Genomic DNA, 27,117 nt, shown 5'->3' on the forward strand with positions numbered 1-27,117 from the left:
TTTCCTCAAAATCATAATTCAAAACAATGCTACAAGCGTTGCTATCATGTGAGAAACTATTATTTAACTAAGATTTAAATGTGTCCTGTTCCATGATAGATTCCAGATTCTGGAAATCTGAAGTTTCAATTTCTTAATGTTTAAAGTAGTAAGATCCAAAGGGGTTTCCTGAAACCCTGGAAACCCCCCTGATATTTATTGCTATAAGTGAGACATAACTGACATGACTTTACAAGTAATTATATGTATATAATAAGTAACCTGTATCCCAGTCACCTGTTCTACCTGTCAATGGGCTGTCATGTAATGGGGTGCATCTGGAGACCTTGCATGATGAAGTCCATCATTGATTAACGATGCAGAACGTGTATAGAAAAAAATAATTGACAGATAAGTCCTTGGACATATACAATCAAACAGGGCAACAAAGGGGGCTTGTGTGAGCATGGCAAGTTACAAAACCAATAATTACAACAGTATAAAACACAGTTAAGTAAGGTTAGCTGAGTCCTACTCACTCATTTTTAAGCTAAGTGTCAACCACCCACTTTACTTCTTTCACCCTCATCATCCACAAGTCTCTGATATTAGAAAAGACACCTGGCAGGATAATCATCAAGACACTGCTCAACTAATGGTTGCAAATCAGCTGGAGCTCCTCTCATGTTGCCCATGTGTTCTTGTTGTCATTTTGTTTATGATAAAGCCACTTGTCCCTTGGACCACAAAATTTAGTACATGATGTAGGCCACTTCTGGATTTCCAACATCTCCACTGTATGAGCAGCAGCAGCAGCAGCAGCAGCAGCAGCAGCAGCAGCAGCAGCAGCAGCAGCAGCAGCAGCAGCAGCAGCAGCAGCAGCAGCAGCAGCAGCAGCAGCAGCAGCAGCAGCAGCAGCAGCAGCAGCAGCAGCAGCAGCAGCAGCAGCAGCAGCAGCAGCAGCAGCAGCAGCAGCAGCAGCAGCAGCAGCAGCAGCAGCAGCAGCAGCAGCAGCAGCAGCAGCAGCAGCAGCAGCAGCAGCAGCAGCAGCAGCAGCAGCAGCAGCAGCAGCAGCAGCAGCAACTTGTGACGTCACACGTGACGCAGCACGCTACGTTATCTCGTAATTCCCCTGACTACCACCCACTTCCTCTTTGTGTTCCTCGAATAACCATACATTTCATTTGTTCTTCACGCTCATTTTACTTTCAAAGTATACGTGGTCATGGCCGATGCTGACATTGTACAGCGTTTAGTCCTAAAGGAAGTCACAGTAGCTAAATGTAAAGAACACGGCGGTGAGGGAGCTTACGGGAGAGTTTACGCTGTCAGTTACTGCGAGACGATCTGGGCAGCTAAAGAAATCCATTCGATATTATTTGAGCATCGATCGGAAACCGAGAAGGGTAAATTCGTAGAGGCCCTACTCAGAGAATGTCACCAGTGTAGTAAATTACGTCATCCTAACATTATACAATTCTTAGGTGTCTACTACCCCGAGGTGGATGGTACCAAAGGAGTACAATTACCAGTAATGGTGATGGAAATGATGGCAGATAGCTTGAGTTCATTTGTGGAGAAATATCAGAACATTCCTGCACACATTAAATTCTCCATCATACATGATGTCTCCCTTGGCCTGTGTTACCTTCACAATCATAACCCTCCCATTGTCCATTGCAACCTTCACCCCAATAATGTGTTGTTAACAGAGCATCATAGGGCAAAGATCAGTGACCTTGGAATGGCTAAAGTGATAAACACTGACAGTAGAAAAGCAGGGACAAAAGATTCAAGAGTTGACTTCATGCCACCTGAGTCACTCAACGAACTGTCGAATTACAGCACTCCCATGGATGTTTTCATATTTGCTGGAATTGTCCTTCATACATTTAACCAACAGTGGCCTACACCATTAGATAAAATGCAAACTGATAACGGTAGCGTGACACTATCTGAGGTAGAACGACGTCAGCAGTACCTTGATAAGTTAAGTGGGGAGGGTGAAGTATTGAGGCCACTAGTGGAGGAGTGTCTGGATGATGATCCTGCTAAGAGACCAACTATAGCCACCGTCTGCAGGAGAATTCAATCTAGCAAAGATACTTGCTCAACACAGTCTACAATGAACATGATAACATTGCATCAAAAAGTTGAGCAACTGAGCAGTGAAATGAAACAGCAACAAAACAAAATTTTACAACTACAAACTACAATAAAAGAAATGGAAAAGCATACAAAGGTAAGCAGGTATAAATAATTGTGAAACTACATAATATTATTATATATTAATTTATTGTTTGTGTGTAGAGTATGCCAACACAATCGCAAGCTTCTAAACAAGACATTGGTATCACAGAGTCACCAGAATCAAAATTAACACCAGTAAGTTATGGGTAGACCCCATTCAATCATGAAACATTAATGTCATATTATTGCAAGTGGTAGGATTTATGTTAAGAGCTTTGTTGAGCTTGTAATGGTCCATGTTGTTCACAACCTTTTAGATATTAACATTGAAGGCTTTTAAATTGAGTACTGGCATATTGTGATGCCTGGAATTATAATTATAATTGTGGTGGTCAAAATACTGTATGTGTACTATAAGTGCAGGTACAAGTAGTGTTTATGTACTGAAAGATTTTCAGTTGAATGCTGAGAAGTTTAATAAAGGTGTTGGTAACAGCAAAACAATATAGTATGGGCCTTTAGTTTTGAAACCCAGATCTGTAAGGGAGGCCAACCTTTATTCAAGTGCCACTTTACATGAGTATATAAAAATCTATTTTTGACTTAGGTTGCACCTCCTTTAACAACAGCACTTGCTAGTGGAAGGTACCAGATGAAATGGACAAGATTAGCTGATCTTCCTGTTCCCATGTATGATGCTTATGTTGTGGTACAAGACAAGAAAGTGTACGTTACTGGAATTAGTCCAAATGATGAGGCTCTTCATCAAGTTTATGTCTACAACATCAACACTGACCACTGGGACCAACTTCCTGTGTCAGGTCACTACTTTGGTATTCCTCAGATCATTGGTGGCAGATTAGCTATTATTGGGGGACGTCTCTCTGCAACTAAAGAAAGAACTAACAAAGTCTTGACATATGATGTAGCCAGTCAAACTTGGATATCTTACTATCCTGATATGCTTTCAGTCAGAAGTAAACCAGGAGTGGTGACTCATGGAGAACATGTTATAGTTGCCGGTGGAACAAGAGGTGATGACATTGCATTAGTACAAGATGATATAGAAATCCTAAACTGGCCAGAGAACACTGGATGGAGAAGAGTATCCACAACACTACCTGTACCAATGTATGACATCTCCTGTACCATCTCTGACAGCCACCTGGTAATCATGAGTTACTATAGCATTGACTTGAAGAATTACACTGTGGTCTATACTATTCCAGTATCTGAGATAGTATCTCCTACACGTAATAGACTGCTGAGTTGGATAGTGCCTAACAAATGGTCACAACTGACGACAGCCAATCGCTGGGCAGTGGCCTTAGTTCCCAACTCGTCCCCTCTCATGGTACTGGGAGGGACAGACAGAACTTCTACAGTACAAACTACAGACATTAGCATATTTGACAATACCAGTAAGTCATGGAAGAAAATTGAGTCATCACTGACATCTGCTAGGTCTACAGCAGCAGTAGCAGCAGTCAACAACAATGCCATCATTGTTATTGGAGGATGTACTAGTAGAGTCTCTACAGCTTCTGCTAAATCATCCAGTATGACTATAGTGGAACTGGGACAAGCCGAGCTACTTCAATAACTTCAAGTTGGTCTATTGGATTTAATTGTCTGCATGATAAAAAGGTGCACTCAACATTTTTAATTGTTTCAGGCAAATATAAATAATATTTCAGCGAATTTTCATATTGTTAACAAATTATGTGAGTCCCCTGCACTAATGTGCTTTATAGAAATTAATGTGTGTTTCTAAGTTTAATTAACAGGGAAAAACTTTTGCAACTTGCAGTTGCACACTATATAGTTATTTTGCTTTTGTCGCTTTAAGAATGAAAAAGAAATTTAAAAACACTGGCAATGTTCTTTCTTTCAGAGGTGGCCACGGTACTATATAACGTGCATATCTAAAAATAATTTACTCAGATGTTTAAATTCCTATGAAAATATGTACACAGTTAATGCAGTAGCACTACAAAGAATTAGTACCCCAATAATTAAGAGCACTTTCCAATTCTGCTGTAGCCATGTTGGCTCTTCTTCCTCTACTTCCTCGTTTCTTTTCTTTCTCTTTTTTTTACGACCTTGAAGTAACTTTTGTAATGACTCAGCTTTCTCCTGTATAACAATTGTCCATTCATGATGTGTTGTACAGTGTGTTACCTTCTCCTTCAACTCTTCTGCTGCCTTCCTTGCCTTGATCTCATCTAGTCTTTGCTGAGTAGCCAAGTATGTGTGTATTAAGTAGTTGAGATTACAACACATGCACACACAAGCTTTAATGCAAGTACCAGAATATTTGCTGGTTATGGTGGTCAGTTTCTACAGTTATACAGTCAAAATGGACTTGGTCCCATGCTTTGACACATCACATTATATTGTGTATGATATAATATACTGTGCATGGTATACTGTGCGTGTGCACACACTCATATAAGCACGTGCATACTGTATGCATACACCCTACACAGTACAGTAAACATACATGCTTCATTATACACACACCTGCTCTTGCTCTTTCAGTATCCTTCTACACTCATCATTACAAGATACTTCAGTAGCTTCATGACACCTAAACTCCTTCTTGATACGACGACATGTACAACGAACAGTCACTTTACGATGACACTGATCTGCTGTTGGACATGGTCCTGAATGACATTGTTGTGGACAGCGATGACCACAGGGTAACTGTAGTGATAGATAGGATAAATACAAAATCAAGAACACGTGACATGGGGACACTTATTATTACCAAGAGTTAATAATAAGAGAAGAGTGTCTAACACTTATAACAAATTAAATGATTGCATGGACAACGTTAAATGGCTTCTTTTCTGCATGTCTGCTTTAATCACAGTGATTGTCCCAGACAAAAGTGTGTGTGTTCAATTTCAACATATCAAGTCAAAGTGTAGGTTGTAATAAAGAGCATGTCTTTAGGATAACTTGAGAAGCAAGTCTGAAAACTAATAACAGAAGGTGGAGAATTTCAACTGTATAACCTTTGAGGTTACTATAATTAAAGAAAGTGCTATCCATTGTATACCCTAGTTCAGTCTTGGGGGTAATTTGCTGGTTCAGCGAGATATAAGTCTTCACCATGCAGCTAAATTAATGTGGTAAGGAAGCAAACAAATACTAGAAGTCTATGCATTACATGGAAAGGACGCCATCTAGCTTCCACGTAATCATACCTTGTGTTGGGAATTAGACCTAGAGTGGTGCATTTTCTTTAGATGAGTGTAAGTAAATATACCACACATTTACTATTTAGTATACTAACTTGCTTTGTACATTGACTAGCACAACTTAGCAATTTTTGCCGCTGCTCATCACTAGTACCCGTCCATTCACTAAGAGACCATACATAGCAACCAATCTGTGAGCCCCACCCCATGTCTCACCAGCACTTGATATAGAGGTGCATTGTTTCACAGTAGCACTTCTCCTTGAGCAAAATTTCACATGGTGGACAATCACCTATATTAAAATAATATATTCACATGAACACATGGATGGTTTTAGGTTTAGTAAATTGTTATGAATATTACTATGTGTGCACGACAATGACAAAGGAAAAAGTGGCCTGGTCACATGAGAGACACATCACACGCAAACACAACATGTGAATATAAGACGCATAGTGATACCTTTATGGCATGGTAAGGGACAGTTGTGAGAACATCCAATTGGACGATCCTTCTCACAGGGTAACTCACACTCCAGACAATCCTCTCCAGCCTGACAGGGATAAAATCACATAAATGATAACAGAATAACATAGCAATACCATTATATCATCAGGAGGGTTGACCACAGTATGACATCCTCTCTGACAAGTGTGATTACCACATGGCAACTGTCTGCCACAACGTAGACCACACTCATAAGTGCGCGCCTCAAAGCATGGCATCTCTGATGTCTCATGACCTCCTTTACATTGCCTATAAACGGACCGAAAACACCATCAACACACATAGGTAAGATTGTATATATGGTGTGTTTTTTTTTAGCAAACTTGGTTTACTGTGAAAATAGTCTACAGTTTAAAAAATCTGTGCAACAACAAATACATACAACTCAGCAGTACACAATGTGGCACCTGCATACCTTCTGACTAGGTGTTTACAAGGTGGACAAGGCTTCACAACAACTGGCTGATCTGATGGATCAAACTTCTCCCATGGTGCCATCCCCACCGGCCTCCTCTGTACAAATAGTAACACAGTTCGTTTTATTACAGTAGAAATGTCTAACATACAGCTGAATATTCGGAAGATGTTTTTATTAAAATCATCATCAAAGTAGTAGTAGACTTCATTCATATGCTATATGTACCCCATAGATTATTGCACTGTATTAATAATCTACCATATAAAAATTGATAGGGAACAGATTAGGCGGTTGGTAAATTTTTACTGAAATTGTCAAATTTACATGTGCCATATATCCAGCTAGCTAAAGAGATTAAAAACATGAAGAAATCCAAGGGAATACCAGTGAATCTACGCAGCAAGAATACTCTTCGCCAGAATTTCTAAATGCCTTTAAATGTTTTCCCTTAATGTGTCAAATTATTGTTGCAATGTGTGTGTGTGTAATTTTTTTTCCTGAGCATACCAGCAGCAGCTGACTGCTCAGTATCAAAATAAATAAATAAATACTGAGCATGGTTGCCACAGATATTTCTCTGAAACTTTGATGATTTTTCGTATGGCCGCAGGCATTTGCAAGGTATCATAGTTCCCCTGTCAAGTGACATTCCTACTGATGTATCCCAGATGGTTACTGTAGCAGCATTTATACTCATAGTAACCTCAGCCTTGGATGCAGCTATAATATTTGAAGTTATTCCTTGAGGTGCCATAACTATTGCTTGGGCCTTCATGATGCGATCACTGAAATTCTGAATATGCGGTGCATGCATGATTAATATGGGCCCATGTGAGCAAGAGCAGCTGTCAAATTTGAATTCGTCGAATAGACTTTGCCAAATATTTTTTCCTATCAATTTTTTTTTGATTTTACGGTATACGTACCATTAGTGCATCTTCAACTTATGCTAATTTTTATTTGACAACTACACTCCATCAAAGGTTTGCCTCAAAAAACAGCATGGTATTTAATATTGCATAATTGTCCCTTCATTACCACCAACTACGACATCAGTGTTCATAATTGCAGAAAAGGTTCATTATTAGTTTCTCATCCCCACATATAGTACATCCTTCTTACCGCACCAATGAACTTTAACACCCATTAGTTACTGAACGTAAATATGTAACAATATCTTTAGTCAGAGGCTAGCTACAAACAGTGAATAGTAGAGTCTTGCTAGAATATACTAAAGATATTGCAGTCCGTGTCATGCAAGCTAGCAAAATTCTACATAACATGTGACCTAAGCATCATGCATCCCAAAGATAGGTTGAGGCTATGCATGATATAGAGCCACAATGAATATCCTTAACAAATCTATTCAGTAACATTTTAATTAATGTAAAAGTGCAAAATTCAGCTACATATTGCCACATATTTAACACTTTGTTCCCATAATGGTGGTTGTCCTTTAAATAGCAGAACTGCTAGGCCATCCTTAGCTCGAAATCTAAGCCATTTTCACTGTACACAGTTGTAATTATTGGTAAACAAATATCCAAATGGTAACTTTAGTATCCGGATATTACATTAGTGACCTCAGACTGGCCAAAATTTCCACTGCCTGCAATGTTTTCTTCGTATCTTTAAAGCAGGGAAGCCTTATTCTCTCGCTCATTCAGCAAATAACGATGCATTATAGCGCTGAAATTTGGTGTACCGGGATCAAGCATTTCCGGAGAAACAGCACGGAACATTTTTAGGTCCGCACACTTTCTGTAGAAAAAGTTCGTATGGATATTTGTATTGCAATTATGGCACTGACCTTGTTTGAGCACGGGTGGATTTGCTGATGGTTTCAAGAGTCGTTTGAGACTTCCCTGGGCAAAGTGAAGGTGCTGAGTTCGATTCTGGACACATTTTGAGGTGAAACACACTCTTTTATGTCGATTTTGGTGAGCTAAATATGGTGTAGTGTAGAGTTTGTCTAGGTAACACTTTGTCTCAAGAAGTAGCCTCAATATTGATTGTTTTAGGTAAGTTTTCGGTAGCTTATTCTTAGCGGAATTTTGTGGAATGCCAGTATTGTAGTTGTGGGATCTTATTGTTATGATTATGTGTCTATTGTGTAGAATTAATAGTGTTAATTGTTGGTTGGAGATGGCCTTGTCTGAAATATCTAAGAATTTAAATCTGAAGTTTCTGCATTGTCTAAAGAAAACCACGGACTTCACAGTCGCTTAGCAACAGCTCAAAGAGCAAGCGAAAAGAATCGGGTTGCTCTTGTCGATTGAATAAGAAGCAGGAAAATGTTATTATAGATAAGGATTCTCAGCTATTGAAATTGGAAAATTGCTTTGATGCATGCGTGGAGTTGCTGGAAAAAGAATAGAGGATTTGACATGTGAGGTAGAAATTGCTAGAAATGAGAGATCAACTTGCAGAACGTTTGACAGAATTTTGAATCACAAACATTGAAGACGAAAAAACATACACAGTTGTATCTTGACAGTGTCCGACAGTGCTGTATGGAGCTAATGAGTTTAAATGTGAGCACACAGAATGTTGAGAAAGTGATTAGATCTGTATTGCAACATATTGCCGGTATGAATGTTGAAAACCTACCAAAGCCAAGTACCTTGATTAAGATGACATCTGAAATGAAGGGACTTGCATGCCAACAGCTTGCAGAACAGTTAACTAGAACAAAGGATTTGACGCTTCACAAAGATGGAACTTCTAAATTTGGACAACACTATGGCGGATTTCAAGTTTCATTACCAGACAGCTCATATTCTTTGGGCTTATGTGAAATGCTTACTGGATCTGCTGATCTGACGCTCAAATCACTACAAATGATCCTCGCAGATATTGAAGCTGTTGCAGGTGACGGAATAGGTGATAAAATATTGGCAAATATTAAGAATACAATGTCTGATTGGCATATAGTCGAAAAGAAGTTCAATGGTTTGCTAGAAGACTACAGGCAGGAAATCTTGCCATCAGTTGTAGCTGGATGGGATGCTCTCTCTGAGGAAGAACAGCTGAATTTGCCATCTTTGAACAATTTTTTTTTTTGTGGAATGCACCTAACAGTTGGCATGGCTGACTGTGTATTATCCACTTTGCTTGAATGGGAAAATGCTTACTTTGATGAAGTCCCATCAAGACATGTTTTAGCAGAACATGTCTTGAAAACAGAACCTGGAATTGTTCCCATCAAAACAGAACCTGGAATTGTTCGATTAATTTGAACAGCTTGTAAGGCTCTTTAGCAGACATGGCTGTGAGAAAAGCGGTGTATACCAACACTTCACAGCTTATTTGAAGCAAAATGGTGTGCCTCATAATCCATTAGCAATGAGGAAATCGCTTCAACATTGTCTTCTATGATGCTGATGCTCTTTTCTTCATTGCTCCATTAGTCAATGATTTTTTTAATAATCAATAAAGTGATCACTGGACCCCTTTGGAGGGTACTAGAAGACAAAGATATAACTATCCTTGATATGAATGGACGATTTTGGACTTTACTGTCTTGCCTAGATGAGTGGGCTATTGATGCTTCTACTGTGGTTTCTAGTAATACCATTGTCTTTGAAGATTTCCCTCCAACTGTTGATGCAATCTATGATTGCTTATTTGCACCAAGTGAGTATGGTAATATTGTAGAGGAGATTCTTACTGTGCTGTTTGGTGCATTTTCAACTTTACAGTAATACCAAGAACGACTAATCGGCCGAAGAATTAAGCACAGATGGATGGTTGATGGAGAAGAGCAATGGTACTCTGGAACGATTCTAGATGTTGTCCCTGGTACAGATGACTGGTATAATGTCCAATATGACAATGAAGACCAAGTTTTATCATTAAATTTGCTTTTGGACATTGAACAAGGTGACTTGGAATTTGTGGATTACTTTGTGTATGCGATTTTAGTGTGTTCTAGTTATGAATTTGACGAATTCCTGTGAAACCAAAAGTGGGTGTGGCTAGTTAAGTGTGCAATTTGTTTCTATACATGTTTACATTATTGGGTCCAAATGTGGTAGAAAAAGTATCACGTTTACTGAAGTTATGAGTTGTAGAAAATTTGGTGCCAGTAGCGGTGCCATTTTCCTTATGGAGAAATTGCGTACAAAAAAAGCCTTACACTGACAGACATTACTAGCCATAAAGACAATGGAATAAGATATTGAAAATCTGCTTTCAGATCTGGTATCCTCAATAATTTCTTTACACACCTGTAATGTAAAAAAATAAAATAATTAAAATTGGTCCGAGGTCGCTAATTACATATCCGAATTTGTTGTAACTAGGTCAATTATGATAGAAAACTTTACGGAATATAGCTGACCATACCACTCTTCGCAGCGGTGTCCCTCGGAAAGTTGCTAGAAAGAACTTGCTATAACTGCAACTGTCTGTGAAACTGTGGTCCAACGATGCTAAGATGATCTTGAGGTACTGGGCCCTTCAGGGCTCGGATGATGGTGACAATCCCCTTTTCCCCTAGTAATAGTTTCCCCCTGTAGCTAGCTGTAGTTTATGTAGCTGTAATAGTTGTTTGTAATGGTACAGTCATTATGTGAGTCAAAAAAAATATGATAGAGGGCGTGCTATAAAATTATGACGTAATGTGAATGTGCACGCAACGGACTGCTCAACTGAAAACTAGTGTGCAAAAAGTCACGAGTACTGACAGCACTGCTTACTGCATATCAAACGCGTGAGATCATGTGAAATTCGCTTTCCAGGCTTAAATTGAATCCTCACGTGATCGTCAGTTTAGCATACGGTTGCCTCGCCACAGCTCATGTTTATGCAGATGCTCAGCCACACCTGTCCTTTGTTTCTAATAAAATGGCTGCGGGCAATAATCTGCAGCCTTTAGTTCTAAAAGGAGTAACACCATTAAATCGTAATGAACTAGGCCGTGGAGCTTACGGAAAAGTCTATGCGGTCAGCTACTGCGAAATGATCTGTGCAGCTAAGGAAATTCACTCTATTCTACTTGAAGGACAAGAGGAATCCGACCTGCGACGAATTATTGAGACGTTTCTCAGAGAATGTCACCAGTGTAGTATATTACGTCACCCTAACATCATACAATTCCTAGGTGTCCACTACCCCAAGGTGGATGGTAGTAAAGGAGTACAATTACCAGTAATGGTGATGGAAATGATGGCAGATAGCCTGAGCTCATTTGTGGAGAAATATCAGAACATTCCTGCAAATATTAAGTTTGGTGTTGTACACGATGTCTCCCTTGGCCTGTGTTATCTTCACAATCATGATCCACCAATTGTCCACCGTGACCTCTCCCCCAACAATATCTTGCTAACAGAACACTTGATGGCAAAGATAAGTGATCTTGGGGTGGCTAAAGTAATCAGGGCTGACAGCAGAGGAAAAATGACTAAGGTTCCAGGAACTGTAGACTTCATGCCACCCGAATGTTTTAAAACAAATCCCATTTATGGCACTCCCATGAATGTCTTCTCATTTGCAGGAATAGTTCTCCACACATTCAATCAACAGTGGCCCACCCCATCAGAACAAGTACAGTTTGATCCACAGACCAGGAAGAGAGTGGCATTATCCGAGGTAGAACGACGTCAGCAGTACCTCGATAAGTTAGGTGGGGATGGTGAAGTACTGAGGTCACTTGTGGAGGAGTGTCTGGATGATGATCCTGTTGTGAGACCAACTATAGCCACCATCTGTAGGAGGATTCAGTCCAGCAGGGACAACTACTTAAAGGAGCCTCCACAGAGTTTCATGATACTACTACAAAAGATTGAACAATTGAACTGTAAAATGGAACAACAGAGAACTACAATTATACAACTACAAGCTAAAATAAAACAAATAGAATATGAGGTAAAAATACTTACCTATTTGATCTCAGTGTATTACATGTGATATCTCTTAAAGGATATGTCCAGACAAGAAGCTACTGGACAACAAATTAGTCAGAAAGACACATTAAAATCAAAATTAATACCAGTGAGTTCTCGTCTTGTAAACTAGTCTGAGACCTTATTTCCACCATATAGGAAAGTGGAAATCCCTCTGTGTGTGTGCTTTCACACACATTGACCTGATTGAATTTTATGACTTTGAAGCACCATAACTTAATGTAGGAGTAATGCCATTAGTTTCAAATTTCGACCTGGTATTTTACAATGCTATAGAAGAATTATGTGAAAAATTTAGGTCAATAGCTTTACTGAGTAGTCAAGTTACAGATGATAAATTCAGAAATTGGATATGTATGGAAGTTTTGTCAAATTCGGTCACATATATAGAAACAGGGTCTGATTTCCACTATTATTACATTTTAGAGGCACAATCTACTTTATGTGTATGGACAATGCAGCTAACTGTATTAAGTTACGTATCAACTATTATCCCCTTAGAATGCTCCTCCATTTCTGCCAGCAGTTACCAGTGCCAAGTACCAGATAAAGTGGACAAGATTAGCTGATCTTCCTGTTCCCATGCATAACTCTTACGTTGCTGTACATGACAAGAAAATCTATGTTACTGGTATCAGCCCGAAAGATGAGGCTTTCCGTCAAGTTTATGTTTACAACATCAACACTGACCACTGGAACCAACTTCCTGTGTCAGGTCACTACTTTGGTATTCCTCAGATCATTGGTGGTAAGTTAGTCATTATTGGTGGACGACTATCTGCTACAAAGAAAAGAACTAACAAAGTATCAACTTTTGATGAAGCCAGTCAAACTTGGATACCTTACTATCCTGATATGCTTACAGCCAGAAGTAAACCAGGAGTGGTGACTCATCAAGAGTATGTAATTGTTGCTGGGGGAACAAGTGGTGAAGACATAAAACAAGTACAAGATGACATTGAACTCTTAAACTGGCCAGAGAACACTGGATGGAGGAGAGTGTCCATAACACTACCTGTACCAATGTATGACATTTCGTTAACTATCTCTGATGGCCACCTCATAATAGTAAATTATTTCAGCATAGACTTGAGGTGCTATAGTACAGTACATGCCACACCAATTACTGATGTTACAACTTCTCAATATGTGAATGGGGTTAAGTCTAAAGACTGGGTGCAATTAACTACAGCCTCTCACTGGGCAGTAGCCTTAGTCCCGAATTCATCGCCACTTACAGTACTTGGTGGAATAGATTGCTCCACATTACCAACAGCAGATATTAAGATGTATGACAGCTCCAAAAAGACGTGGAAAAATACCATGTCATCATTGACATCCCCTAGATCTGCTGCAACGGTGGTGGCCATTAATGACACTGCCATTATAGTCATCGGAGGGTGCACTAATATGGACACTACTGTTACCACTAAATCGTCCAGTCTGACTACAGTAGAGCTAGGACAAGCCGAGCTGCATCAATAACCATCGTATTATGTTGTAGCATTTCTAATGATATCAAAATTCATTCATTTTATTTAAAACATACCAAGAGCTCATGACTATATGAGCTATTGATGTCACAATGTTCAACTTACTGTTGATTGTGCCTGAGGCTCTGAGTGACAAAGAGAAACACAGATATGGCCACAGGGGAGAGTTTTGTCACAACGTTGTCTACAGTGAGGACAGGCTCCAGGGTGACATCGATGTGGCTACACATTGTAACAAATGATCACTGCTATCACAAGGAGTACACCAACAAACCTTTCTCTCCTTGTGATGACATGTTGGTGGCTTTCTGTTGATAAGAAATAAAACAATAATACACACACACATGTTCACAAAAGTTAGATAGAGAAACAAACAACAACAAGAAACTTGTGATATACAACTGTTATACAATTTGAAGTGTTATATTTATTTACGTATTCTTAAAACACTTGCAACAAAACTACAGAGGACTTCAGAGTTACTGTGGAGGTATATGGTATCTTGGGGTAAAGATTCTTCAACTGTTAACATGTTTACAGTACACATGATACAATAGTTAGAGTATTCACTAACTATGACTGACCTACACAAGGCTCGGCACTGAGGTGGAAGTATATTATGTTTCCGTCCACATGGCACAGTAAGCACAGTAGACCCACAAGTACATGAAACATTTTCAGTCAGAGTACAAGGGTAACATGGACCTGTAAGAAGGAGATGGGGCTAGCACAGACACAGAAGGTGAACTCTATATGTAGCTGTAAACCTGGATGGCAGATCGATGCACATTTGTGACGACCACACTTCAACGGTCTCCCACACGTATTCTCACATGGTGGACAATTACCATCACAGCACTGAGAATAGTGTAGCAGTGGATGTCATCATGCAAATTTCAACAGCCACACCCACCTTTCTCCTGCATTGGTGATGTCCACATGATCTCTGATTGGTGCATTTTATCTCACAAAGGACCTCTAAGCCACATCTAACTTCACGTTCCTTTCTACCACAGCGACACTTGTGAACACTTAACTGGAGACACTATATTGACAACAATATACTGGTATTGCTAATTACATTCTCTGTACAAGTTTGTGTACCTGTCCACAGTTTCCATGGTGACATTGACGACTGCACTGGTGCAATCCACAAGTCAACAACTACATGTTGGATCATGTGATCACAAAATGGGTAGGGCTACAACTTGTATACCTTATTACAAGTGTCTCCACACACAGGCACTTCCTTGGTGCAGGGTAGTATATGTTCTACAATTACACACAATTGTATATACACTGTAAAATGATAAAACAAACTTGCCTGTCTTTCCACATGGACAGTGACGTAGTCCATTCTTTGGGCAGTCCCCACATGGTCCAGAGTGGCACACTTGGCTACATGTGTGATTGCCACATGACAGAGGCTTCCCACACACCTGTGGACAATACATGTACCAAATTCTGGCCCGGGCGTTTATATTCCTTTCAAGCAGCTTTTCACCCCAGCCACTAAATGAGACTGATATTAATAGCAGGTTCAGCATTCATGTATTTCTTAAATCAACCTCATGCCTTAGTTAGTATTGTACTGTGCTTGATGTATTCCTTGTTACATTTCACAGAGAATTGCTAGAAATTATGACTGCACTAGGCATTCATTTGAGAGCCGGCATTTATTTGATATAATGCAGTATTCACCCAGTGACTAAATGGGACCAGTCGTTTACTGCATATGAGACCAGCTGTAATTCAAGGCAATACAGTGTGTGCATGCACCACAAATACACCACAACACAGAGACAAGCACACATACAACACACTTGCTACAATACACAACACATGTGCATGCACACACACGTACCTGTTCACAGCTCCATATTGGATCACTGCATGGCCTCATTTTTGACTGTTTGCCACAATTACACGGTTGCTCCATTTCCAGAGAACAAGGAGGACACTCTCCTATAAGCACAAAATACCATACTAAACAGCACCGCAATGGTCATAATGTACAAACAAACAAACAAACAGAAACTACACTACATATTTTACATGTATACATGTGCACTCACCTGAATGACAGGTCAGTTCACATGTATGACTGCCACAAGTGAGTGAGCGTCTACACACCCTCTGACAAGCCCATCCCCTTGAACCACACCTCCTAGAAACTGGTGGGCTTTTCTCACAGTAGCACGTCACCATGACAGTTACTGGACAAGGTGGACAGGGTCCTGATAACAAAACCAGCCACACATATGATGACACCTGACTACTCCCTCCATACCAGGATGACACAATAGCAGACACTCATGACCACACTCTGGCAACAGTTTACGCCCACACACATCACCACATGAATGTGGCAACACCCACGAGTCAACCCTAGGATCAATCTGCACAAGACAAATGCCAGGTGAAAATACCTAACTTTTAAAACTTTAGAATACCTGTTTCTTACAAAAGCAGTAATATTTTTGTGGCTGTGCAGACTTTGAGTATTCTTTACGGCACTTCGGACTATAACATATCAACACAATTAAACAAAACTGGTATAATAATAATTCCATCTCATGCTTACCAGCACCAGTTGATCTCCAGATCACGAAAGAGGGCAGGGCTCAATTTCATCTGTTGCTGGGCAAGCCCATCCCTTGCCCACAACTGGATGCACTGCAAGTGGAAGATACAGTAGCAGCGATCACAACTCCAAATCTGTCAACAACAAATCAGCTATAGAAGACAATCTAATAATCATTAATACACCAACTGGATCCGGTCGTCCTATCAGCTCCAAACAGATTATACAAGTTAGTGAACTCATCTGTAGACAATCTGACAGCATTTCTTGCATCTGTGCCAAATCAGCTACAAAAAATGTTAGGATCCATTGAATAATACTCAAAATCTAGAGTAACCTCCCATGTGATTATTCTATTATATAAAGTATGACAGCAGAACATCAACTGTTTACTGTACTGGTCCTGACACAAGCCAGTGGGATATCGGGCAAGTACATACATGGCTTTACAGGAAAATGTGAATACGTATAAGAGCTATTACATTTTGCAAGTGTGGCAAGGTTAATGTATCACTACTACCTACCATTAGTGCTCCCTTCCTTGTATGATTTGAGGACCTTCTCCAGGATCTGTTCCTCATGTGAATCCATTTGTTCCTCCACCCCTGGGGTATCATTAGAACTATTCTGTATCTCAGTGTACGTGGTAGACTCCATTACACCAGTTTTCTCGCTCGTCGCTGTAGTTTTGGCTGGCTTGGGCCTCGGCTTGGACTTATGACTGTCCCCCCTCCGATCAATATAAACCCCACCGACAGAATATCCAGTTCTTTTGGCTGTGTTTTGCCCCCTCCCTCTACCTCCTGCGAGGTACGGGGGCTTACTAGCCATTATGCTTTTTTCTGTAAAAGTTCTATTCAAAGCACACTAAATTCTATTTAAAGCACATTATTTGATTCCATCTAGTGCGCTCCTTGTGGTCGTGTTGGAGATTCGGTGAATCATGTCAGATTCTAGAAGTTCTGAAGAAAAGGCGAAAGGGAATGCCTGCTTTAAGAAAGGAGATTACAACGAAGCTGCAACATTTTACGCGAACGCTTTGAAAACATGTTCTGCTGATGACAAAGACATGATCGTTGCTCTACACAAGAATCGTGCAGCTTGTTGGTTGAAGCTTCAACGTTATGAAGACGCATTGTCAGACTGTAAGACAGCCCTACAATTAGCACCTAGTGATGTAAAGGCGCTGTACAGATTAGCACAAGCGTTTGAAGGGAAGAAAGAATACAGTGAAGCTATGAGAACGTTGAAATACTTACTAACTATAGAACCCAAAAACAAAGAGGCAATAGACTTTGCTCAAAAGGTTACAACATTTATTAAACAACAAATGGAGAAGTCGCAATCAACTGACTATTTAGTTGGAGAAATGTTTGAAGCACTAGAGAACACAGATACTCCTGTGGATAAAAAGATTCAAGCAGCCAAAAATTTTGCTATTTTGAGTCGTGAGAATGCTGGTGCAGAGAGAATTATCAGATCCGATGGAGCCCAGAAGATGGTGTCTTTCCTTGACTTCGATAATGTTGAAGTAGTCACTCACATCTTAAATGTATTCATTGGGTTGTGTACTTATAACAGACATAGGACACTGATAGTTACAAATGTGTTCCCAGTTTCCAAAATGGCTACTTTGTTAAGCTCAGAAACTTCAGACGTTTCCACGACCATAGCTCATCTTCTGCAAAGAATATTTCTGGCGTTTGCATTCAGTAGTGATGAAACTACAGAAGAGTACGAGATCACTGGATCCCAACTTTCTATATTAGTCTCCATACTTGAAATGCTGTTGGCTTTAATGGTGAGCTACAAAGTTGGTGCTGTCGGAAGAGATGCAATATTGGAGTTATTCATGGCTCTGACTCGTAGCAAGAGGCTCTGCAAAGTATTTGTAAATCAAGAGCTACCCAAAGTATTAATACGAGTGGCTGCCAATACTAGTGATATCAATGAACCTTCCATACCACTGCCTATGAGTAATAGATCAAGAATGAATGTATCAGTAGTGTTAACTAAACTACATGAGGGCTTGAAAAAAGAAGAAAAGAAACAATTTGAACAACAGTGTTCTGTTTGTGTAATGTCACTGCTGTCAAAGGATGATGAGACATCACAAATTCAAGGCATGACATCACTGGCTGCCATTTTACAAGGTGTAGTTCAAGTGGGCAATGCTATCTTTAGTGAAGACGTAATTTTGGCAAAGGTTGTAACTCTGGCTGGATCTGATAATCCACGTTGTCAAATTATTGCTGTTGAGTTGCTTGCACTTTCTGCATCAGACAAGGATCACTGTAAGAAGATTATGGAGCCTGGTGTTCCAATGATGAAGAAACTGTTTACCTCCAACGATGACCGTATCAAAATCAGGGCATTGGTGGGACTGTGTAAACTGGGATCTGTTGGTGGCTGGAACATCAATGCTCGTACGTTTAGCACAGAGGAGCTCTTGAAGCTACAGGATGCTTGTAGAAAGTTTTTGGTGTCTCCAGAAAAAGATTTGAGCTTGCAAAAGTGGGCTATAGAAGGAATAGCTTTCCTGTCCATGGATGCTGAAGTTAAAGAAGTTTTCATAAAGGATTTGCCTACTCTTAAAGTGTTCTTCACAGATGTTGTTGTTGAGGGTACTACAGATCAGTCATTGCTTTATGGTGTTGCCACAATACTAGTCAATCTTACCAACAGCTATGATAAGCCAGAAAGGAACCCTCAATTAGAAGAGCTAGGAAAATATGCTGGTGAGAATCTTCCTAAGGAACATGAATTTGATGAAGAAAAGTATGTTAAGAATCGTGTTGCTGTACTGTTGCAAGAGGGGGCTGTGCCAGCTTTGGTTACTGTAGGTGCATGTGACAGCTTGAAGACTAGGGAACAAACTGCCAGAGTTTTGTTAGCGTTAAGCAATGAACAAGCTAATAGAGGAGTAGTTGTCCAACAAGGTGGTGCCAAGTGTTTACTGTCTCTGGCTTTAAAGAGTACAAAGGAAGGCAAGTTAGCTGCTGCTCAAGCTTTAGCTAAGATTGGTATCACAACTAATCCAGAATTGGCATTCCCTGGACAGAGATCGCTTGAAGTTATTCGTCCGCTAGTTGCTCTGTTGAGGTCTGAAAAGGGACTTCAGCAGTTTGAGGGTCTTATGGCTTTGACTAATCTTGCTGGGATGAATAACGATGTTAGGAGAAGGATTCTTAAAGAAGGTGGTGTGAGAGAAGTAGAATCACTGATGTTTGAAGAACACGAAATGATTCGTAGAGCTGCCACTGAAACAATGTGTAATCTTATTCAACTAGAAGATGTTGCCAAACGTTTTCTGGACGACGACGTAGAACGGGTGAAATTGTTAACATTGTTTGCAGGCGAAGATGATGAGCTATTAGCTAGAGCTGCTGCCGGTGCGTTAGCTCAATTGACTCGTAGTTCCCCCATCTGCCAGAAAATGATGGCAGTCAAGTCATGCATGGAAATCTTAAAACAAATCTGCCTATCAGAGAACATAGATCTTCGACATAGAGGTGTCTATATTCTTGGTAACCTAGTAGACGCCGACAAAGAGATAGCTGAAAAATTACTGGACAACAGTGAACTAGAAGTGATGGTGATACTAAATGGGTTATCATTGGATAAATCTCACAAGGATGTGAAGGAATGTGCTGACAGAGCACTCAAGAAACTTGTAGAATACAAACTAATAGAGCCATTTAACCCAGAAGCTAAAGCCACCTAAATTATGCGTAATGCATATATATAGTTGTGTAGGGACTATTTTATAGGCAGTTTTTCATGTTTGTGTTAATTACACAGAATTAACGAGATCACCTCATACTCACGCGCACAATAATGGATTTTACGGTGTTATACGAGGATTCCCGTTTATTGCATCATCATGAAAACGTGACAATAAGGTGACTTGGTGTAAGCGCGTTTTGATTGGCTAGATAAGGTGGCGAGCTTAACGCCCTGTTGAAGGGTTAATGAAAAGGATCGGATCTATGTTGTGATAAAGTGGTTCTTCTAAACTCTTGTCGTCTTCATCTTAAGTACCCTCACAAAATGGAGGATTTCTTTTCGGCAACTGATTCGTCACGCGCCGGTTTTGACGATGGAACGTACGCTGACGAAGTCATGAACGGCCTGGATACCGGTAAACATAGATAAACGTGTGTCACTAGTAGTACTGAAGTATTGTTGTAGGCTTCAATGACATTTGTAATATGATATTCGACCCCAAAGAGGAACTTTTACCACCCGTTTCACTACCAAAAAGTGTTGAACATCAGTTACCGTACTACGCGCCCAGTCAAGGGGAGGCTAATATAATTCCACAGCATTCGCCACAGCAAGGTGCGCCTGAACAAGACAACCAACTACGTCAACTAGAATTGGTGAGTGTTGTGTATTGTTGTTTTGTAGACTCATCACCAACATTAGACATGTAATCAACTAACCGCACAAGTGAGGGAAGCTACTGTTCAGCTTAATGCCTTACGTCAAACAAGAGTGCAACCATCACCGCCGAGTCCTGTCAGCGGATTTAATAGTATGGATTTTCAAGAAGCTCTTAAAGGAATTGGTGACCTGTCTGCAATGGAAAGAAAAGTGCCAATCCCAGCTATCCCTAACCCTAAGCTACCAGTGGGAAAGCCACGCACTGCTCATAACTTGATTGAGAAGAAATATCGTTTAAGCATCAACGAGAAAATCAATGAACTAAGATTAATGGTAGCTCCAGATGATGAAGGAAGCAGAAAAGTATGTGAAACAATGTGTTTTGTGTTATTGAAGGTTCCTTTCTTTTTCTAGTTGCAAAAGGCTGCAGTTCTTAAGAAGGCCATTGACTACATTCGTCACCTACAAATGAAGAATGTCCAATTATTTGAACACAACAAACTACTACAGAAACAGATAAATTGTAAGTACTTTGTTAGTGTGTGCTGATTATGCAAATGTTTTACTACAGTCTTTGCCGTAGTTCTACACCACAAGGTGGCATCGGCACCTTCAGGGACACCATCACCAAAGACGCCTGACACTGGTATTGATTCACCAGTTTCCCTAGATGGGGAAATGCAAACATATGGTGCTACGCACAGTGGAGCAAAACCTGTATCACAACCAAAGCCAACCAACAATCGAGGATTGATGAGCTCTATAAGTGATAGTGCTCGACTGTTTTCCTGTCTCCTGCTGGTCGTCTGTTTATCATTTAATCCATTCCAGTCAGCATCATTTTCATCATCAAATGGTGAACACCATTATGGGAGAAGCCTGCTGCAAGATGAAGCAATTGAAAGTGGTGTCCCAGCATTTTATTTGTTTATTCTATGGACTGTACGACTGTTAATTGCCTCTGTGAGCCTTGGTGGATTGATGGTGTGGTCTCGTCTAAGAATACCTCCACAATCTGGGTCAGCGTTTACATTTTGGAGACACGAAAAACAAGCATCACTTGATTTGAATGAGGTGTGTAGTAAATACTAATTAAAACTTCGAATGCTGACAACTCTATTAATGTAGGGTAACTTTTTGCAAGCTCAACATAAACTGGAATTGTGTTTGATGTCTATTGGCCGTCCATTTCCAGCAAGCGCCATCTGGCTGGTGCTTGGATTACTATGGAATATGTTCTGTCACTTTCTTCATTCTATCTACATTGGACGTTGGCTTGTGGCGATCGGATCGGTGTTGTGGCGCAGCAAGGATGATCAGCTACAAGGAAAAGGTGGTGTAACTTGTGAGGATATAGCTAAAGTGTATCACCGCTTACACCAAATAAAACTTGGAGGTAAGAGACATTATAACAGGAATGCCTTAATATTAGGACACTTATTATGCAGAGACTGGCTTGTACAACCATCTATTGGGGGCATACTATGGACTGAATGCTTTGAACATGCATCAGATTAGCGGTCAGAGTGACAAGGGTCCATCACCTTCTGACCTATACATGATGATGGTACTGCAACTAGTAAAACTGTCTATGGTCACTGTCAAACCACTGATGGTAAGTTGGTGATGTTCAAGGGTGATATAAAGTTGCTGTGGGAAATTTTCTAGTTTTACTACCTGCAATGTTCCAAGTCTGCTGATAATAGTGACAAGTTGACTTCTATTATGCGTTGGGCTTGGCACAGTGAGGGGAGACGATTTTTAGTCAATGGAGGTTGGGTACAGGATCTTATGAGAGAACACGAGCAAGGAAGAGCTGGTGAGCTTTATTTATGTAGAGTAGGTTATTATATGATTTGTTTTTCATAGCTCAACCTTTAATGGTTATCACTAAATCATTTTGCAAGAATCTTCTTGTGGAGTCATTCAGAAATCTGTTACTACCAAATAAGGGACTAGAGGTGGAGTCAACACTTCAATTGCCCAGTCAAGATGCTTCACTTCGTGGTTTCCGTTATGTCCTCGATCTCTCACGAGAGATCAACCTCTACCATAGTACTCCTGGCAAGCGAGATGACATTGAGTCCATTCAGTGGTGGAGTTCAATTGGTATCATCTCGGTCTACTGGCTAGCTGGAAATGACACAGCTGCAGCTGATTATTACAGTATAGCTGACTCGCTACCTGAGTCCCTGAACAAAGCAAAGTAAGGGCTCATGTCTCTCCTGTATTAAACACATTATTTTTATTTTTGTTGCTTAGTGATCCGTTGCCATCTGCTGTGCTCTTGGCATTCAAGGCTATTCGTATGCATGTCTCTAATGGCAAGTCCACAATGTTGTCAGAGTGTATGAGGCTGTGCCAAACAGCTGGTGGACTTTTAAAGCAGAGTGTTGCCTTGCCTCTTACAACTGAAGAGACCATTGATGATGAATTGATGAAGGTGTGAAACTTATTTGCAATACAATTCTTGATGTCTTTTTTTTCCAACTTTAGCTCGGGCAGTTGCATGTGTGCGATTGGCTGCTTGGCCTGCAGCAGATCCTGTGGGAGAATTGTGAATGTGACAATCCAATTAAGGGCACAATTAGGAGCAACTTCCAGCGTGATGTAGAAAGCTTGTCCTACCTTGCCAGCCGACTACCTGAATCCAAGAAAAGAGTAAGACACAGTTTACTATACACACAGAGTGTTACATTGTTTTTCTAGTTGTACCTGTACAAAGCTGTTGAGAGCATCATGCAAGGTGGCAATCCACTACACATACAACAACTGTTGCAGCAAACAATTGATAAAACAGCACAGACTTTAGAACTCTCCAGTTACGAACATGCCATGGCTGTGTTACTGAGCCACAAACATCTGCCAGCATCTTTTGATCAAGGGAACAGTGATCTTCAGTCAGCTGCAAGAGTGTTGAACAATGTTGGTCCTCAAGCAAATGTCAAGGATTGCCAACAGATTGTTGCCAATACATAACTTAATTCCCTTGCAATGCACAAATTATAGATGTCTATATATTTATATTTTTGTTGTCAAATGCATTAATAATTGTAGTCTTGTGGTCAGTTCAGTTTTATTGTATGTGTACATCTGTTGCAATAACTGTTTAAATTTTCAAAATCAAATGCAAACTGATGGAATAATATTATGGATCAACACAAGTTGGCTAGCCTCATTCTGTATGATGTCATAAGTGAGACTGCATGCTACAGAGGATTGTGGAATCTGCAATACAAGCTTAAGGCTTGTGTGTACAATTGTGCAAGTATTTTTACTGTCTGCATTGGTAAATAATAATAATATAAAGCTTTGAAAACTTTTGTTGTGAGCTTATATCATGCTAAAGTATGAGAGAGAGTTTATATGTGCCACGGTTATAATATATAATAAGATTATATTATACAACAGTGACATGGAAAGCACTCTAATAGAACACACACTGGCTGCATAAACACATTTCTGCTATGTGCTAGCATGAAACCTGAAGCTTCAGTTTTCTCAAATTTCTTTACTGTTTAGAGGGAAAAACCAATGTGCTGTTAAAGTTGCACCCTTATATAGAGGGAAAAACCCATGTTTGTTAAATTGCCACAACTACCGTAGCATGGGAAGAATAATACTAAACAAGTTTGACATCTGTAGTGTCTGAGAGTAAATACTGAGGTTCCTATTGTCAGTACATTAACATTAATTTTTTGCTGATAAATATATTAAAGCCAATCTTCAATGCATGCATGGGCTCGATTATAAGCCGGGTACTGATAAATATATGTTTGGGCCCATTTATACAACAGGATACTAAGCTATAAGATTCTATATAGGAGAAAGCCTGCTATAGAAAGCTACAGGGTTTAGAAGCTTGAGGGTTTAGCTTGTGGGTAATGTGCTGTCATAATCATTTTGCATACCAACAGTAAGTGCTGTTTGATCCTCTGTGGCAAACGCCTCCAGCCATTTTGTAAGGTATAGTCAGTAAATACGATACAACTGCCAGGGGCGTAGGAAAGGGGGGTTCCGGGGGATTCAGGAACCCCCCTGTAAAATTTGGACTTCTGCAAGCAAGATCCTAACACAGGCCAAAATGAGTGAGTAATATAGCACAGCACAGCACAACAATTGATAAAGCTTGCATTCATCTTTCAGGGAAGGATTTACATGCAGAGGTAACATGAGCCCTAGGCCTCTTCAAAACTTGTTAAAAAGATCGATATATTCTAATAGAGCATTCAGGTATATACTCTAATAGAGCAGTCAGGTATACTCTATAATAGAACATGCATGTAAATATATCCATGTCCATATGAAGTTTTTCAGACATTCTAACATTAAATGCAAAACTTAGCATGACCTTATACTGCTACAGCTTTGGTGTGCAGTGTTTAAAGATATAGAGCTCCAGTAATTTATCACTTGTGTTATGTAAAATGGATTCATGCTATATGCATATTTGTATAGTTATATTGTTTTGATTGTAAGTCATTCCATTTGTATCAGTGGATTCATGGCTCTTATACCACAGTGAGATAACTATCACTTACAGATTATTATATGTGTCTCTATATATGTGTTATGCTATCTGTTTCCACTAGGTGGCTTTATCTAGTACTACCTTCATCGCTGGGCACTTATATGCATCATAATTAATGTACTTTTTGCATAAAATATAGCAATTTGCTGAGTTTTGATTCATTAAAATATTGAAAGTCTCTCAGTGGCTGGGGGCTGTGCCCCCAGACTCCTGCTTCTGGTAACTCAATGCTGCTGCTGGAACCCCCCTTCAAAAAATCTTGGCTATGCCCCTGACTGCATATTGATTTCCAGCATGTGACCTTGTGAACTGGATTGCATCAACTCCCACTCTATATGGAGTGGACCTGCAGGTATAGGTGTTAATGGAGGATGTACAGCCTTACCAGGGTAACGTGTAGCACACATCAAGCAGCTCTGACACTATTTGGAAATATCGTTGGCCACCAGTAGTGTTTTGATAATTCCCCATGCACCTTTGCATCCCTCAAATGAATACCAAATGCAGGGGCGGATTTAGGGTGGAGGCCAGGGGGCCAGTGCTCTCCACCCCCCTTCAGAAAATTTTCATAGTGTAGCTCATTGTACATAGTTATGCACTTTAGACATAATTCAAACATTTTGGTGCAATTTATGTCTGTGTATATGTATAACATGTCCAAATCTGTCAATTGAATTGCTACTTGTGGCATATAAGGAACATGAGAAACTAGGTGGGTTAGAGCTCCTCCACATTTAAAGATTGAGATATTGTAATAGTCCTAATAGAGCAGTCATGTAACTACTCTAATGAAAAGTCAAGAGCTGTGTATAATAACACTAAAATACCTATTCTAAAAGAGTTACTGACTCCATTCCCACCCTACAGTGAACGTGACAAGAAATTCTCTGAAGATCATACTTTTGGACACCACATACCAGCAGTGTCTAGTGGATATTCATATACAGTTACTTAGATCTATAGATATGCACACTTGTGCTTTAGAATAGCCTACACCTTATACTACTAATTCCGGATTTTTTTCTAGCTCATGCAGTATAAGAACTTTCAGTCAAAATTTCCACCATGTAAATTCAATCTTGGAAGGTAAATTTCTTTTGAAGAGTAACTATAGCCTAAATGCATGTAAGTTCTAGTACACTGTAAAAAATTTTAGTTGAAAATACACCCTGTACACCTTACATGGTTCAAGGGGTATAAATTAACTTTAATGAAATAAAATAACTTTTTTGGGTTATAATTACCTATTTAGTAAAATTAACTGTGCACTGTAGAAATAACTTAATTACACTGGGATAGATTTAACTATTTTTTACCTGCTCTGTTATTTTAACCCTGTATGTAAATTCTCACCCTACTTAAGAAGTTTAAATGACTCCTCATAGGTAGATCTGGACTTCTATAGGTTGAAGCTACCAATATATTTGCACAATGACACCGCAATAGTATGCAGGTGAATTACCTTGTTTGATGTGAATAGCATATCTATACATTGCAAGATTGTAGCCACACCACATGATTGTAAGTTTGTTAGCTACTCCATCAAAGAAACTTCCAAGTAAAATTATAATAAGAAAACTTTATTGGTAGAAACACAAGACAGTCATCCAATAATAGTTTTCAATATTTACGGTGGCAGATGTGATGTCATCAGCTGGCTCCTAAATGATACAGGAAGTTACCAGAAGGGACATTTTCACCTTATCAAGCTTACATAGCTTACATATCTACTACTTTTCACTAGCTTACATATCTGAAAATGTATACTAGTTGATGGAAACAAGTGTACAATACAGTGTGCCACTATTCAATTTATTTATAAGTTACCATCAGTATACATACAAGAGATGAAGAGTCGGATAGGTTTATACAACTAATGGTCTGTTTGACATGCAAAATGTCCTATGAAAATAC

General features: G+C 39.7%; 4 protein-coding genes across 6 annotated transcripts; 3 read left to right on the forward strand and 1 right to left on the reverse strand.

Moving 5' to 3' along the window:
• The first annotated feature begins 1,137 nt into the window (after nt 1-1,137).
• LOC136239543 (uncharacterized) lies at nt 1,138-3,949 on the forward strand. 2 transcript variants are annotated; one of them, XM_066030288.1, is made up of 4 exons: nt 1,138-1,385; nt 1,464-2,221; nt 2,290-2,364; nt 2,777-3,949. In XM_066030288.1, exons 1-4 carry the CDS (start codon nt 1,205-1,207, stop codon nt 3,770-3,772), a joined length of 2,010 nt encoding a protein of 669 aa, XP_065886360.1. In that variant the 5' UTR covers nt 1,138-1,204; the 3' UTR covers nt 3,773-3,949. The 2 variants fall into 2 exon arrangements, with proteins under 2 accessions (XP_065886360.1, XP_065886359.1); XM_066030287.1 differs by having other exon boundaries at nt 1,138-2,221.
• Nucleotides 3,950-4,104: 155 nt separating this feature from the next.
• LOC136239542 (NF-X1-type zinc finger protein NFXL1-like) lies at nt 4,105-17,168 on the reverse strand. Its single transcript, XM_066030286.1, has 23 exons — nt 16,811-17,168; nt 16,476-16,573; nt 16,287-16,420; nt 16,156-16,225; nt 15,993-16,101; nt 15,778-15,939; nt 15,567-15,667; nt 15,027-15,141; nt 14,919-14,974; nt 14,807-14,866; nt 14,616-14,747; nt 14,470-14,560; nt 14,287-14,407; nt 13,977-14,010; nt 13,808-13,924; nt 6,301-6,398; nt 5,981-6,134; nt 5,841-5,931; nt 5,595-5,670; nt 5,474-5,543; nt 4,693-4,878; nt 4,351-4,404; nt 4,105-4,305 (listed from the first exon to the last, which is right to left on the reverse strand). Exons 1-23 carry the CDS (start codon nt 17,115-17,117, stop codon nt 4,126-4,128), a joined length of 2,616 nt encoding a protein of 871 aa, XP_065886358.1. The 5' UTR covers nt 17,118-17,168; the 3' UTR covers nt 4,105-4,125.
• LOC136239540 (protein unc-45 homolog B-like) lies at nt 17,159-20,098 on the forward strand. Its single transcript, XM_066030282.1, has one exon. It carries the CDS (start codon nt 17,230-17,232, stop codon nt 20,008-20,010), a length of 2,781 nt encoding a protein of 926 aa, XP_065886354.1. The 5' UTR covers nt 17,159-17,229; the 3' UTR covers nt 20,011-20,098.
• Nucleotides 20,099-20,197: 99 nt separating this feature from the next.
• Nucleotides 20,198-23,820, forward strand: LOC136239541 (sterol regulatory element-binding protein 1-like). Of its 2 annotated transcripts, none has more exons than XM_066030283.1 (12): nt 20,198-20,427; nt 20,478-20,668; nt 20,715-21,035; nt 21,087-21,195; nt 21,244-21,746; nt 21,801-22,068; nt 22,121-22,287; nt 22,341-22,491; nt 22,542-22,878; nt 22,935-23,115; nt 23,169-23,333; nt 23,382-23,820. In XM_066030283.1, exons 1-12 carry the CDS (start codon nt 20,337-20,339, stop codon nt 23,649-23,651), a joined length of 2,754 nt encoding a protein of 917 aa, XP_065886355.1. In that variant the 5' UTR covers nt 20,198-20,336; the 3' UTR covers nt 23,652-23,820. The 2 variants fall into 2 exon arrangements, with proteins under 2 accessions (XP_065886355.1, XP_065886356.1); XM_066030284.1 differs by having other exon boundaries at nt 21,256-21,746.
• Nucleotides 23,821-27,117: the final 3,297 nt, after the last annotated feature.

The sequence above is a fragment of the Dysidea avara genome, chromosome 11 (assembly GCF_963678975.1).
Source record: "Dysidea avara chromosome 11, odDysAvar1.4, whole genome shotgun sequence".
Taxonomy (NCBI): domain Eukaryota; kingdom Metazoa; phylum Porifera; class Demospongiae; order Dictyoceratida; family Dysideidae; genus Dysidea; species Dysidea avara.